Here is a 15,961-nt window from a genome sequence, read left to right on the forward strand (position 1 = left end):
GCACCATGACCGTTAGAATAGTGTATTCCTATAGTCTGAAACTGTCTGGGAGAAACTTGGTGTGTGTGTTTGCGATTTAGATCATTAGATTGATTAGCGCGAGTGCGTGTATTAGATCACTAGATTGATGGCCATGTGTTTGTCGGCAATGCCCCAATGGCCTTGTGTACAAAGAGTCTGATAAGATTCCTGTAAAACTTATTTAAATGTGTATTTGCTTATATTTTAAATATCATAACCCCCCCCCCCCACACACACCACACACACACACACACACACACACCACAGGAGGTTGGTGGCACCTTCATTGGGGAGGACTGGTTCGTGGTAATGTCTGAAGTAGAATGGTATCAAACAGGTATTTTTGGTTTGTTCCGGCCATTATTAGGAGCCGTACTCCGCTCAGCAGCCTCCACTGCTAATGACACTTATGTATGTAACCACGGTTCCTCCTTCTGAAAATAATCCGAATACATAATAATAGGGTTATTATGTGCTAATAGAGCACATATTTCCCTCTAACTAAAGCCAATTCTCAAGTATTGTTTCACCAGGTCCTGTGTGGCACAGTGGTCTAAGGCACTGCATTACTAGAGGCGTCTTCACAGACCCTGGTTTGATCCCGGACTGTATCAGGGGGTCCTGTGATCGGCGTCCCATATGGCGGCGCACAATTGGCCCAGCGTCGTCCAGGTTTGGGGAGGGTTTGGCCGGGGTAGGCCGTCATTGTAAATAAGAATTTGTTCTTTAACTGGCTTGCCGAGGTCATTTTACTCAGGCATTTCAACGGTGGTGGCGCACAGTAATAGGGAGCCAGGCACATATGCGTTTCACCAAATCCCCAATGTTAATCTTGAAATATAGCCAAACTGCTACCTTATTCTCGAAATTAAATGTCGAGTTAACTTTCGAAATATTGTCACTTTATTAACTACATTTAATTTCGACTTTATTCTCGAAATATTGCCACTTTTTTAAATGACTATCATGCAAATAAATATCAAAGTTTCACCTCATGTCGCAGTTTTTAAAATGTTTCTCTTCACTTGGATTTGATACTCTTCCGTAGATTAGAGCACACCTCTAATACTTTGGAATTGAAAGCTTACTCCGTGAGGCATTGGCATTACTCCGTGAGGGACAGGCATTGTATCGGGCAGCCCTATCACCGGTAAGAGGTTGAGTTAGGACCCAGCATGCCAACCCAGCAGAAGTGTTGTTCTTTAGTGATATTAGATTATTCTTGCGGTTTAACCAATTGAAGTTTCATCACAGAAATGGAGACAGATATTATTGACTCACTGGAAGATCTGGGGTAGGTTTAAATAGTTTTCTTTGAGAATAGTCTTTATTTAGTTTATCTGATTATATTTTAACTAGCTAGCTCAACTGGTTAATTTAGCTAACGTTAGCTGATACGTTGACTGCCTGTCATCGGACTACTGTCACAGCCAGAGACAGCTGAGCAGTAATCTAAACTCTGCAGGCTCTTTCATACATTTTTGTGGCATCTAGCTAGCTACTATACATACGGCTTTATGACTTACTTTAGATTATATTGTGAATGTAAAAGTGACATATCTATTTAGTCTGAAATTACCTATCATGCCAACCGTTTGATGTTTATTCAGCCGGCACAAACAGAGGACAGGCACCGCCTTAGTGTTATGAATACACTGAAGCTGGAAAGGTCCCACTTATTTCATGACTGGTTGCTATTCACAATAAAAATCAGTTCAATAGAGCTCGCCGGTTTGTAGTCGTAAAACCGGAAATGAATTAGCTACGGCTGTTTCGTCCAGCCATTCCTATGGGGGAAAATAATGGGGTTTTGGGATAAACCCCGAAAATAAAGTCTGAGATTAACAGAGGATATCTGAGATATCAGTCCTTTAACATTACCTTTATCAATTCTGAAGACGTTAGTTATGTGCTTTATGTACAGATTTATTTTATTTTATTATGTGCTTCAAAATTCACAAAGTGACGTTAGTTGATGCAGATTATCTCATAGAACAAAACGTATACGATCTCATAAACCTGAGTTTACCACAGATCTTATATAAAAATAAAAAACATTTATCAAAAAAACAAACATTCATTTTCCCATAGGCTTTGTCCAACGAACCACGACGGAGAAAGTGCCTACCTAAAGACGCCATTACTTGTCAATTGAAACAGGGCATTTCCATAGAAAAGGACCCATGAGCACCAACATGCGAAGTTCATTTAAGTGTATAAAATTGGGTGTCAAGTGAAAGATAAGAGTCGCTATATTTTTGGGAAATGAAGGCATAGATACATTTAGTCATAAGTAAATAAGTACTATAAGTACTATGCTTTCAGGCTAAACAGGTGGAAAGGGGGTCTTAGAAAACATCTACCAGAAAGTCTTAAAAGGTATCAGAAATACATCAAATCACATTTTTTTTATGTAAAGACCCATGCCAACTAATATCAACACTTATATTTAGTTTGGGAAAACTGTATTCTATTGTATTGTGCTCTGCTCTGTAACGCTGTGATGTCAAACTTGTGAAAAATTAGAATGACATTCATATAATTATACATTTATGTGTATGTAACAGTATAACTTTAGTCCGTCCCCTTGCCCCGACCCCACCCACGAAGCATCTTTACCCATTGCTCCACAAAAGCCGCGGCCCTTGCAGAGCAAGGAGAACCACTACTTCAAGGTCTCAGAGCAAGTGACGTCACCGATTGAAACGCTATTAGCGCGCACCACTGCTAACTAGCTAGCCATTTCACATCGGTTACACTCACCTCCCGTTTGACCTCCTCTTTTTCCGCAGCAACCAGTGATCCGGGTCACGGAACCAATGTAACAGTATAACTTTAGTCCGTCCCCTCGCCTCGACCCAAGCGCGAACTAGGGACCCTCTGCACACATCAACAGTCACCCACGAAGCATCGTTACCCATCGCTACACAAAAGCAAGGGGAACCACTACTTCAAGGTCTCAGAGCAAGTGACGTCACCGATTGAAACGCTATTAGCTTGCACCACCGCTAACTAGCTAGCCATTTCACATCGGTTACATGTAGTACAGATTATGGGACACATGATGTAATTCTGTTACCGGGTGTATATCCACTTCACATACTGTAGTTCAATAATGAAAATAGATTTCTTCAAACTCAAGGTGCCATGTCGTAGCTGACACCCCATTCTATCTGCAGACATCTTTGAATCTTAATTCGGAGCAGATATTTAAGAGTTTTGGGGTAAACCTAGTAGCATAAAAATCTGAGGGACATTTTACTATTATCCTGTTACCAAAGTTTTAATTTACACAATTCCTCCATTATATTCGCTTTTGTACAATTTTCAGGGGAAATTGTTAAAAGTCATCTTTGTGCATAGAGTTGTATGGTTTGTTGAACTTTGAAATCAATAGTTTTTTGTTTGGCATACATTTTTAAAGTGAAAAAATGGACTAATTCTGTTTCCATGGAATTGCCCAGCATGCACAGCTCCTTTTGATAGGTACATTTTTGGACTTATACGTTAATAATAATATCTGATGGGGTATGACAGTTGAACTAAGCTCATTATGTATCCATTGATTCTTGAAGAATATAACTTGAACTAAGCTCATGAGGCATTTACAACTGTCGTACCCCATCAGAACCCCAAATATAACTTGTTTTACTCCCAATGTTTCTAACAAAGTAAATGTAAACAAATAATAAATACCCTCAAAAATGATTTGTTGGTCTGATGTGATTTAATGAGGAGCATTCAGATGTTGCACTTGATGAATTTATGAAATTGCTTCTTACAACTATTGATAAACATGCACATGTTAAGAAACTGACTGTAAGAACTGTTAAGGCTCCATGGATTGATGAGGAATTTAAAAACTGTATGGTTGAAAGAGATGGGGCAAAATGAGTAGCTAATAAGTCTGGCTGCACATCTGACTGGCTTACTTACTGCAAATTGATAAATGATGTTGCTAAACTCAACAAAAAGAAGAATGAACTGTATTATGAAGCCAATATCAATGATTTAAAGAATGATGGAAAAACACTTTGGAGTACTTTAAATGAAATTATGGGCAGAAAGACATTCAACTCCATCTTACATTAAATGAGAGCTTATTCATCACAAAACCACTTGATGTTGCCAATTATTTTAATGATTATTTCATTGGCAAACTTAGGCATGAAATGCCAACAACAAACTGTGAGCAATTGTATTCATGCATAACAAAACAAATAATGAAAGAAAAGCATTGCAAGTTAGAATTTTGTAAAGTTAGTGTGGGATAGGTGGAAAAATTGTTATTGATCAATAAGGACAAACCTCCTGGCACTGACAACTTAGACGGAAAGCTACTGAGGATGGTAGCTGACTCTATAGCCACTCTTATCTGTCATATTTTTAATCTGAGCCAAGAGGAAAGTCTTTGTTAGGCCTAAAGGGAAGCCAAAGTAATTCCACTACCCAAGAGTGGTAAAGCGGCCTTTGCTGTTTCTAACAGCAAACCTATAAACTTGCTGCCAGCTCTTAGCAAACTGTTGAAAAAAATGGTGTTTGACCAAATACAATGCTATTTCTCTGTAAACAAATTAACAACAGACTTTCAGCATGCTTATAGAGAAGGGCACTCAACATGTACTGCACTGACACAAATGACTGATGATTGGTTGAAAGAAATTGATAAGAAGAAGATTATGGGAGCCGTACTGTTAGATTTCAGTGCAGATTCTGATATTATTGACCATAACCTGTTGTTGAAATTACTTATGCGTTATGGCTTTTCAACCTCTGCCATATCGTGGATTCAGAGCTATCTATCTAATAGAACTAAGGGTTTTCTTTAAGGTAAGCTTCTCTAATGTCAAACATGTAAAGAGTGGTGTACCGCAGGGCAGCTGTCTAGGCCCTCTACTCTTTTCTATTTTTACCAATGACCTGCCAGTGGCATTATACAAAGCATGTGTGTCCATGTATGCTGATGATTCAACCATATATGCATCAGCAACCACAGCTAATGAAGTCACTGAAACCCTTAACAAAGAGTTGCAGTCTGTTTTGGAATGGGTGGCCAGTAATAAACTAGTCCCGAACATCTCTAAAACCAAGAGCACTGTATTTGGTACAAATCTATCCTTACGTTCTAGACCTCATCTGAATCTGGTAATGAATCATGTGGCTGTTGAACAAGTTGAGGAGACTAAATAACTTGGCCTTGCCTTAGATTGTAAACTGTCATGGTCAAAACATATAGATTCAATGGTTGTAAAGATGGGAAGAGGTCTGGCCGTAGAGATGCTCTGCTTTTTTGACACCACACTCCAAAAAGCAAGTTCTGCATACTCTAGTTTTGTCTTATCATGATTATTGTCCAGTTGTGTGGTCCAGTGCGGCAAGGAAATACCTAGTTAAGCTGCTGCTGTCACAAAACAGAGTGGCACATTTTGCTCTTAATTGTAATCAGTGGCTGATATAAATATTATGCATGCCAGTGGCTAAGTCTTCTTTTTTTATAAGAAACATTAATGTGTTGAAAATCCCAAATTGTTTGCATAGTCAACTTACACACACACTTGTCCCACCAGACATACCACCAGGGGTCTTTTCACACTCCCAGAACAAATTCAAGAAAGCATACAGTATTATATAGAGCCCTTATTGCATGGAACTTCCTTACATCTCATATTGCTCAAATAAACCGTAAACCTGGTTTTAAAAAAAACAGATAAAGCAACATCTCGCGGCGCAACGCCTCTCCCCTATTTGACCTAGATAGTTTGTGTGTATGTATTGATATGTAGGCTACGTGTGCCTTTAAAAAACCAACTATGTAGTTCTGTCCTTGTCTATTGATGTTCTGTATTATGTCATTTTGTATTAAGTTTTGTGTGGACCCCAGGAAGAGTAGCTGCTGCTTTTGCAACAGCTAATGGGGATCCTAATAAAATACCTAAGCATGGTTAAAACTATAATTTTTATATCAATGTTTATATCATTGATGGACAGTCCTTGCACCATAGCTCTATGAATTTGAGTGGTTACATTTTCCCAGCTCCATCCCTCAGCTTTTTACCAAAACAGGGGTGGGGAGGGGGCTTTATTCTTTCAACTGTTGATTGCTGCTTTAATGACTAGCTAGATTAACTGGTAAGTATAAGTTTTTAGTGAAAGTCTTATGAGGTTACTGTCTTTGTTTTCTCAGGTACCAAGGCCCTCTGTTGGAGGATGGAGCACTGGAGGCTGCGGTGAGCGGGGGAGCAGCAGCACCAGAGTTCACCAAGGTGTGTGCCTGGATCGTCTCAGAGCTCAAGCTCTACTGTCACCTGGAGGAGAATGTCCATGCCACCAACTGTGAGTCGGTTTTATTCTTAACTCATCTCAGTGCTTGTGAATTGAATAATAAAATAAAATTGTATTTCTCTGGGTTGTCATTGCACCAACTCTCCATCTACCCCACCCAGGTCCCAGTGAGGCAGAGGGGTTCCAGCTCGAGATGAGTGGTCTTCTGTCTGAGCTGGCCTGTCCTTACAATGTCCTCACCACAGGAGATGTCACCCAGAGGCTGCTCAACAAGACAAACTGCCTACTGCTCATCAGTATGTGAACAGCATAAGTCAACCTTCTCCCTGTGTTGTCAGTTTCCCTATCATTTATAGAATTCATATTAATACAGTATGATGATTGCCGTTTGAATGATATGCTCTCTCTCAGCCTTTCTGATCTCGGAGCTGGAGGCCTCCAGGATGATCCTGGTCAACAAGCCTCAGAAGGCAGCCCAGGAGGCCGGAGGCAGTGTTGTCTTTATGGAGCTGAAGGGAATCTGTGTGTCCCTGGGCATGTCCAAACCCCCAGCCAACATCACCATGTTCCAGTTCTTCAGTGGGATCGAGAAGAAGGTCAGTCCATGTCACACCAGACTATGTCAGTATTATGTTATGATAGGTATGTGTCTTTTTGTTGAATACAGCTATACTTTAGCTAAGGTTTGGTTCTCTCAACATTAATATTCTCTCCTTTTTTTCTCAGCTGAAAGAAGCTCTAGCCAAAGTGCCATCAACTCATGTTGGGGGTCCTCTGATGAAGAAGGCACTTGGACCAGTTCACTTTGTAATACCCTTAAAAACAATAAAGATGTGCATAGCGGAATACATTTCCCACTGCTAACCAAAATATATGTTACATTCTTAAGCAGCGTACTATACTGCAGTCCACTTTGTCCTGCATTGTTGGAGCTCGAATCTCCAAGAATTTCACTGTACCCTGTAATTACATCTGCAACCCTGTACATGTGACTATTAAACGTTCTAATCTAATTTACATTTCTCTTTTACAGGAAAAAATCGAAGCCATCAATCAAGCACTTGTGAATGAGTATGAAGTCCGAAGGAAGATGTTGTTGAAACGTCTTGACGTGACAGTTCAGTCCTTTGGTTGGTCTGACAAAGCTAAGGTGAGAACTCTGTACTGGGAAGATTGTTATAATTATTCAAAGTGTAACTGGTTGTGGTTGTAGTCTGTGTTATTCATTTACAGTATATTTGCAATCACAATGCATTTGTACTGTAAACAATTGAGTACTGTATGTAGAAATTGAATTTCTATTGTTACACAGAAACATGCTGAAAAGCTGGCCAATGTATACCCGCCTTTGCGTTCAACCCTCGCCACAAAGAGCAAAGTCTCGGTGGCTCACCTCTTTGCTGCACGAGAGGACCTCTCCAAGATTATGCGCACAAGTAGTGGCAGGATAAGGGAGAAGACTGCTTGTGCCATTAACAAGGTAGGGAGCAGATTTGTAATTCTCCACTTGCTAACTTTTAACGTTTATCTCAATACTACCTTGAGAGCTGCTGTCACATTCTGTTTTTTCATACCTCATGTCAAGAAATTATTTTTAAACTACTTTGGCTACTTTGGCTGTGCTGTCAGAAAACACCCCTTGGCTTGTACACGTTCTGTTGATTAACTTTTTTTATTTACATTTTTGTTGTGCAGGTTCTAATGGGACGTGTGCCAGACAGAGGTGGGCGACCCACTGAGATTGAGGCCCCCCCACCAGAGATGCCCACCTGGCAGAAGAGGCAAGACGGTCCACAGGGAGGTGGACAGTATGGCGGTGGTGGACGAGGAGGCAGCAGGGGGGGCTACGACCAACACTCTCAGGGGGGCCGAGGGGGTTACGAGCGAGGAGGAGGGGGTTATGAAAGGGGCGGGAGGGGTGGAGGAGGGGGTGGCAGAGGGGGCAAGGTGCAGGGAGGCTGGTCGGACGGAGGAGGAGGAGGTGGTGGTGGTGGTGGTGGTGGTGGTGGTGGTGGTTACCAGGGTCATAACCAGGAAGGAGGTGGCTACCAAGGGGGTGGGGGGAGAGGAGGTTACGGGGGTGGAAAATTTCAAGGGGGCTTCCAGGGCCCTGGTTACCCTGCAGGAGGGCATCAAGGCGGAGGAGGTGGTTACCAACAGGACAACCACAATCAAGAAGGAGGTCGCCACCAGGACAGGGGTGGCAGAGGGGGTCGCGGGGGTAGAGGAAGAGGTGATAGTAGAGGAAGAGGTGATGGTAGGGGAAGAGGACAGGGGGAGGTTGGCGAGGGGGTCAGAATTTGAACCAAGGAGGACAGTTTGAACAGTTCTTCCAGCAGGGTGGCCAGCAGTACAATCAAGCAGGCTTTAGCCAGGGGAGCAAAAACTACACTAGTTGAAAAGAAAGTGCAGGCCACTGAAGCAGAGATCATGCAAGAGCCATGAAGTGAAAACGCCTTATTTTCTAAATGTGAATATTAATATAAAGCATGGTTATTATAATTTCTTCCCTAAACCGAATAAGAATGTGGAGAGTGACCATGTCTCCAACAGAAGAGAAAATGTCCCAAGTCATGCATGACATGAGAGCTCAAACAAACCAGACTTTTCCACAATTCCATGGCTGTTAACAAATGACTGTTCCCATGTGTTCTTTTGCATATGTGAGTGCTTGTGTTTATGCTGTGTTCCACTATCTTGCCACATGAAAGTTGAAGCCAATGTTTGCCATTGTAACACCTAAATTATAAAGCCTTATTTTGAAGATTATTTGAAAAAGGAGTTGAATGTCATGTAACTACATATGATAAGGTGACAATTGTGGAAGTATTGTAGTCCATCCTTAGTTAATTTAATTAATACTTGAAAAGAAACAAGCTTTATTTCTCCAGTGGTTTTTTTTGTAAGCTTTGGTTTACATTATTGTTACTAGGAATGGGTTAAAAATAAGCTTGAGCCTCAAAAATGTTTTGCTGTTGCAAATAGTTTTGACTGGTATCTCCTCTATTACTTATTTAAAATATGCCACCTAATGATGCTTATAAACAAAATTGTGTACATACTTGGATGTAATAAAGACTACTTGGAAGTGTGAATGAATGAGAGGTGAGCAATAAAATCTAATTGATTTAACATGCCTGTCATCTTTATTTGGTCATACTTTCAGCTGAATTGTGACCAGTATTTTGTACACAATTTGAAAACCAGTGGACACACATTAGCTCCGCATATCAATTAATGCTTGATCATAATGTAATCAAAGATTATAGTTTAAAAACGTGCTGTAATGCTATTGCTAATCCTTGGTGGGCTTTTATTTTGAAATGCAGGATACCGGATGTTGTACACTTTACAGCTTGAAGGTCTTCCGCTTTCTTTCACCCGCTAGCTACTGCAAAGCAAGCGAGCTAATGAGTAAATGTTTGTTTTGACATTCGGGGTTTCCCTGATAAGTCTTGATATCTAGCATTAATGTAATTGCCGTCATCATTTGACGGCTACAATGTTTCGTGGTTTTCACCATCCCGGAGAACTTCCTCGGGGCCCTGCTCCCTTAGGCCACCCATCCCATGTACAGCCACCCGGTCCCAGCTACGGAGGGCCCTTTGGCCCGCCACCCCACGTTCCAATGCCTGGACACTTACCTCCTGGATCTTGTCATCCTTTCTTACCTCCCGGATCGGGAAGTGAATACCTCCACAGGCCCATGAGGGAACATTATATCAATGTACGTAGCTAACGTTGTCAGCTAATGTGCTTCACAACAAATCCATAGCTAGTCGATATATTCTTTAGTTTGTTCCTTGATAAAATGTATTAATGCTTAAACTAGGATACTGGTGCACTCAGCCAAAACACCATAATGTTAATGATTACAATGGTCAGCTATATAGTATGCTGATGTTTCCATGTTGTTTGTACCTCAACCAGACTCCACACTGCAGCAGTTACTCCATTGACCGCAGCACAGTGATCAGTCTGGGTGGTCAACAGATTCTCCCACCAGACACACAGCATCTTCAGATGCCACAGTGGCCCGCCAATCCTTTGGAATCATGTCAAAGAGACAAGAGGTGGGGAAATGTCAAGATTCAAGGATTTTGTTCACAACCTTGTTCACAACCTCTTTCAGCTATGGCTGCTTGCAATGAACAGTAATCTAAACCGTTTTTACTTGTATTTCAGTGAGAACTTGACAGCTGGGGAAGAATTCCTCAGATGCCTTGCAGCTAATAAGCCAGTCCCTGACTTCCTCAAAGGAGTCAACCTGTTGGACGCAGGGAAGGCAGTCAAGGCTCCAGGTGTACCAGAAAACCGGGGTTATGAGAGGCAGAGACTCCGGAGCAAATCTCGCAGTCCAGCGACGGAAAGCAGGGGCAGGAGTAAGAGCCGAGCAAAGAGCCAGGTAAGAAGCAAGAGCCGGGCAAGAAGCAAGAGCTGTCCGCGCAGCAGAAGTCGTACCCGAGGGAAAAGCCGGGCAAGAAGCAAAAGCCGATCGCGAAGCAGGAGTCGCAGTCGTGGAAAGAGCCAGGTCAGAAGTAAGAGCAAGGCTCGTAGTAGGAGCCGGAGCCGAGGGAAAAGTCGGGTGAGAAGCAAAAGTAGATCAAGGAGTAGGAGTCGCAGCTATGGAAAGAGCCGGGGCAGAGTGGACCATCATTCCGACCACAGGGACAAAAGGAGCCCCATTCGGAGCTGTAGCAGCAGGATCAGTAATCACTCCTCCGTACACAATGACCTGCTCGAGGGCCTGAAACGGGTTATGAACAGCAAGCAACTGGAGGACAGTATGCCTTCCATCAAGAATGCCATTCTCACAATACAGGTATAGTATGAGAAAGTCATGGGTTGTTATGGGGTATGTTTAGTTAATGATGTTCTACAAACATGGCGAGACCCATGTTTAATGTATATCTGCAGTGAAGACTAGACAATCTAACAAATGTAAAATCAAACCTCAATAAAACCCATTGATGTCTTTTCTGTTTGTTCCATAGGCCAATAACTTTAGCAGAGATATCCAGAGCAGCAGAGCAATCCAGAGCAACTGTCTTCCATGTGGACCAGTCTTGGCCAGCAGACAGGAATTTCTTCAAGCCTCAGATGGGCCCAAGCCAATCAGCAGGCAGGAGGAGACCGACAGCAATCTTCTCCCCCACGAGAGAGTGGGCTGTGACTTCTCCTGGCTGCAGGGCACCAGGGAGGTCTCGCCTGTTCAGAAGCTGGAGGAGGTCGAGGATGAGGAGAACTTCCTCTATGGGAATGAGGATAACCAGTCAAAACAACGCCCTGCCACCCTGCCTTTTGCACCGTCCACATCCATTACCCAGCAGAGCGATGCAGAGATCTCCCCAGCAGGCCCACCCTACTATCAAAGCCAGCCTCTGTTCGGGAACCATGGTGAAGTCCTGGAGTTCAAGATGCCTCCTCAACCGGTCCAGTCCAGTGTGAGGCCTGAGCAGAGGGTGCAGCCTGTTCCTGATGTGAAGCCCGCCCCCACTGAGAAGGAATGTGAGGAGTTCAAGACCATGTTGAAGAACATTGGACTGAATCTGGGCACATCAGAGATCAGTAAGATGATGGTCAAGCTGCAGCAACAGAAGGAGGGGAAGATGCCAGAGCAGAAGAGGGAGGAGAAAGTGCCATCACCAGCACCAGTGCTGCCTCTTCCTCTTGTAATTGGGGCATCACAGGAGCCCAGACTGGCCTCGCCAGCACTTGGGACAGCACCAATACGACAAGCATTGGAGTCATTACAGTTCATTATTAAAGGTTAGAGCAGTCATATATAAATACATTTGTTTTGTTGTATGTACTTTATTTTTTAAATAAGCATTTTGTGCATATGGAACATTTCTGGGATCTTTTATCTCAGTTCATGAATTCATATATATATATATATATATATATATATTACATACACACAAAACCCATTCACTCTTGCAGAAAAAATGTTAATATATACTGAACAAAATATAAAAGCAAAAATTTCAATGATTTTACTGAGTTGAAGTTCATATAAGGAAATATGTCAATTAAAATAAATTCATTAGACCCTAATCTATGGATTTCACATGACTGGCCAGGGGCACAATCATGACTGGGCCCGGGAGGGCATAGGGAGCCAAGCCCACCCACTGGGGAGCCAGCCAATCAAAGTGTTTTTCCCCACTGAAGGGCTTTATTACAGACAGAAATACTCCTCAGTTTCATCAGCTGTCCAGGTGGCTGGTCTCAGACGACCCCGCAGGTGAAGAAGCTGGGTGTAGACGTCCTGGATTGGCGTGGTTGCATGTGGTCTGCGATTGTGAGGCCCGTTGGCCCAAATTCTCTAAAATGACATTGGAGGCAGCTTATGGCAGAGAAATTAACATTAACATTTCTGGCAACAGCTCTGGTGGACATTCCTGCAGTCAACATGCCAATTGCACATCTGTGGTATTCTGTTATAATCTCCACCCCACATTGCCTGGTTCCTCTAGGTTTCTTCCTAGGTTTTGGCCTTTCTAGGGAGTTTTTCCTAGCCACCGTGCTTGCTGTTTGGGGTTTTAGGCTGGGTTTCTGTACAGCACTTTGAGATATCAGCTGATGTACGAAGGGCTATATAAATACATTTGATTTGTTGTCTGACAAAACTGCACATTTTAGTGGCCTTTCATTGTCCCCAGCATCTGTGTAATGATCATGGCTTTTAATCAGCTTCTTGATATGCTACACCTGTCAGGTGGATGGATTATCTTGGCAATGGAGAAATGCTCACTTAATAGGGATGCTTCTACACCTGCATTGCTTGCTGTTTGGGGTTTCAGGCTGGGTTTCTGTACAGCACTTTGAGATATCAGCTGATGTAAGAAGGGCTATGTAAATACATTTGATTTGATGTATGTCCTTTATTTTTTTAAATAATCATTTTGTGCATATGGAACATTTCTGGGATATTTCATCTCAATTCATGAAACTTGGGACCAACACTACATTTTTGTTCAGTATATATTAAGGATGCGACTAATTGCATTTTTCTTCCTTTCTTTAGCAACAAGGGAGAAAAGGGCCAATAGTGATCCACATGATGGCAACCATTCCCAAAGGAATTCAGACAAACAGAAGGTAACATTTACTTGGCAGTGTCATTCCAATCACACTCTTTTTTTCCTCTGAGACAAACCTCACTATTACTGATGATAATTACTCCTGATGTTTGTTGTGTCACAGCATGTTGTGATGTCTAAACTAGAAAACACTGCATTTTAACATTGTGATGAAATGGGACTTTCTAGAGCAAAGATGACGAGAGTCAGAGGAGATCGAGACATGACCAAATGAAAAGGAAAGAAACTCTTGTGAAGGAACTGGAGGAATTGCTAAAGCAGGACGGTATAGTATTGTTCATTATAGACCTGTCTTTCTACCCAGTCATTCTCTATCTACATAATATAAATGACTGGTAGGCCGTCATTGTAAATAAGAATTTGTTCTTAACTGACTTGCCTTGTTAAATATAAATAAATATAAGCGTTATTTTTGTTGCCATCATTACTTGGTAATAGAATGACACCTAAATGCCTTTTCATTCGTATATTCAGGGTCTACCTTTTTGATTCCGGTCATCGGGTTCTACTGTCAGAGGTGTGAGGAGTTCTTCGGAGACCTGACCACTGCTGAGGGCCATGCAGCAACCCACCGGCGGAATGAGCCTAGCATGGCATGTACCTAGCTACATTCTCTCGCCCCACACAGTAACCCAACTGTATACACTGCATTGACCAAAGAAACAGCATAGTTAAACCATTGCGTTGTTCAACCTAGATCACCCCTCAGTATAAACTTTAGGTTCCTTTCCAGTCCACTTGTCTTCAGCATCCATAGAAAAGTCAAATTCCCCAAAAGATTTGTGGTATTATAATCCCAAACTGTAGCTACTTGTTTCACCTTGTCTATAGCAGCAGCATGGAGACAGACGACCTGGAGAGGACCGAAGACACCCTAGCCATTACATTGGGAACCCCCTGGGTCCAGAGTGGAGGGACCAGGGAGACCCAAGAGATCAGAGGTTTCGCAAACTAGACGAGGGCCCAAAGGGTTACAGGGAGAAGATCTACGTGAAAGAGGAACGCCCTGGAAGCCCCAGGATAAAGATGTCGATGGTCCGCGGGCACACCCCACCAGGTCTGCAGAAGGCCAGGGGGAGAGAGGAGGGGAGGGTGGATAAGGGCTCTTGTGCTGCTTCCTCTGGCCATGCCAGTGGGAAATATGGTAGGGTCAAACTGGAGGTAGTGGAGACCAAAGGAAAGCCCAACGTGGAAGTATGTGACAAAAAGGACAAAGATAAAGGAGAAAGCAGTTCTAACAGTGATGACGAGAAAGACAAATCTCCTAAAGGCAATAAAAAGAAAAAGAAGGAGAAAAAGAAGGAAAAGAAGACGAAGAAGAAGAAGAAGAAGGAAAAGGGTTAGAAGTAATAGCTGCTGTACTGTAAGTCCTGGTTTGATTGTACTGTATCTCTGGAGGACCTGGCCTTGGGTCATTGTTTGGCATCATTGCAGCTGTTTTCAGAAGTTGGTGCGTTTAATGTTAAAAATAAGCAGTATTCCTCTGATTCGTTCTCTCCTTTTGGGGTTGTCTTGTTTTTCAACAAACTGTGTTCCTCTGTGTTGTAGTGGATAACAGCACATTGTTATTGAATGCTGTTGGAGGACAGGCTGTTCCAGGGTGCATATGCAGCATTTATGATGTCCAGAATTGTTTTGCTGCCAGCTACTGATCCTATTGTTCAGACCTTTAGTTACTGTAGATGTTTATTAAATAACCCTCTTTATATTGGGCCATGTTTGTGTATATTTCACCCGGTACAACCTTGATTTAGTGCTTTGAGTGTTATCAAATGTACTTTTTCCATTTAAAGGTCAACTGCCATTTGAAGCGTGTGCTGTTTTACTTCCCAATGTTAAACCAATGAGATGGAATTATTCTGTAATGAAGAAATTCTTATACATTGTCCTCTTATCTAGTACTCTGCAATTGATGGCGCAAGGCTATTTGCAAGCGCACATGATCTTGCCAAAGTCATTGGATCCTATCAGGATAGGAACAGTTGACATGTTTTTGTAAGGTGATCACTTTTTTTTCTGATTATATACATTGTTTTTGTCTGCTGTTACTTACTCTGACTTCCTCTTTCTCACACATTAGGCATTTTCATTGATCCAGGTTTATTTGACAAAAGCAGGGGGAAAAAAATATTCTGACGTAATAGAAACGGCAGATATGAGACATTTTAAAGCTCGACAACATTTTTATCCGTTCAATAGGGTTCTATTTTTCTTTTGTTGAACTTGCAACTAATGAGGGAAACTGAATTTGAATAAATGTTGATTGTAAAATACTTTAGGGTATGCTGGGCATGTGATGTCATCACATAACTAGGCTCCACTCCTAAATGCCTACTGCTTGCCAGTTGTATTGCTTCTTTAATCAGAACGACCGTTTTCAGCTGTGCTAATATAATTGCAAAAGGGTTTTCTAATGATTAATTGGCCTTTTAAAATGATAAACTTGAATTAGCTAACACAATGTGCCATTGGAACACAGGAGTGATGGTTGCTGATAATGGGCATCTGTACGCCTATGTAGATATTTCATAACAATCTGCTGTTTCCAGCTA

At 42.1% G+C, this 15,961-nt stretch overlaps 2 protein-coding genes across 3 annotated transcripts; both read left to right on the forward strand.

The window, feature by feature from the left end:
* The first annotated feature begins 1,150 nt into the window (after positions 1–1,150).
* On the forward strand, positions 1,151–9,435 carry fam98a (family with sequence similarity 98 member A). The gene is given in 9 exon segments (XM_035754256.2): positions 1,151–1,315; positions 6,206–6,354; positions 6,465–6,599; positions 6,715–6,899; positions 7,030–7,110; positions 7,337–7,453; positions 7,616–7,783; positions 7,999–8,571; positions 8,574–9,435. Coding segments are annotated over 9 exon segments (1,575 nt in total). The 5' UTR covers positions 1,151–1,277; the 3' UTR covers positions 8,703–9,435.
* A 193-nt stretch (positions 9,436–9,628) lies between these two features.
* Positions 9,629–15,219, forward strand: si:ch211-195b21.5 (uncharacterized). 2 transcript variants are annotated; one of them, XM_035754259.2, is made up of 8 exons: positions 9,629–10,030; positions 10,234–10,376; positions 10,489–11,125; positions 11,298–12,072; positions 13,334–13,407; positions 13,578–13,674; positions 13,884–14,002; positions 14,244–15,219. In XM_035754259.2, the coding sequence occupies exons 1-8, from the start codon at positions 9,806–9,808 to the stop codon at positions 14,751–14,753; spliced, it is 2,580 nt and encodes an 859-aa protein (XP_035610152.1). In that variant the 5' UTR covers positions 9,629–9,805; the 3' UTR covers positions 14,754–15,219. The 2 variants fall into 2 exon arrangements, with proteins under 2 accessions (XP_035610152.1, XP_035610150.1); XM_035754257.2 differs by having other exon boundaries at positions 9,630–10,030; positions 14,241–15,219.
* Positions 15,220–15,961: the final 742 nt, after the last annotated feature.

The sequence above is a fragment of the Oncorhynchus keta genome, chromosome 36 (genome assembly GCF_023373465.1).
Source record: "Oncorhynchus keta strain PuntledgeMale-10-30-2019 chromosome 36, Oket_V2, whole genome shotgun sequence".
NCBI classification, from domain to species: domain Eukaryota; kingdom Metazoa; phylum Chordata; class Actinopteri; order Salmoniformes; family Salmonidae; genus Oncorhynchus; species Oncorhynchus keta.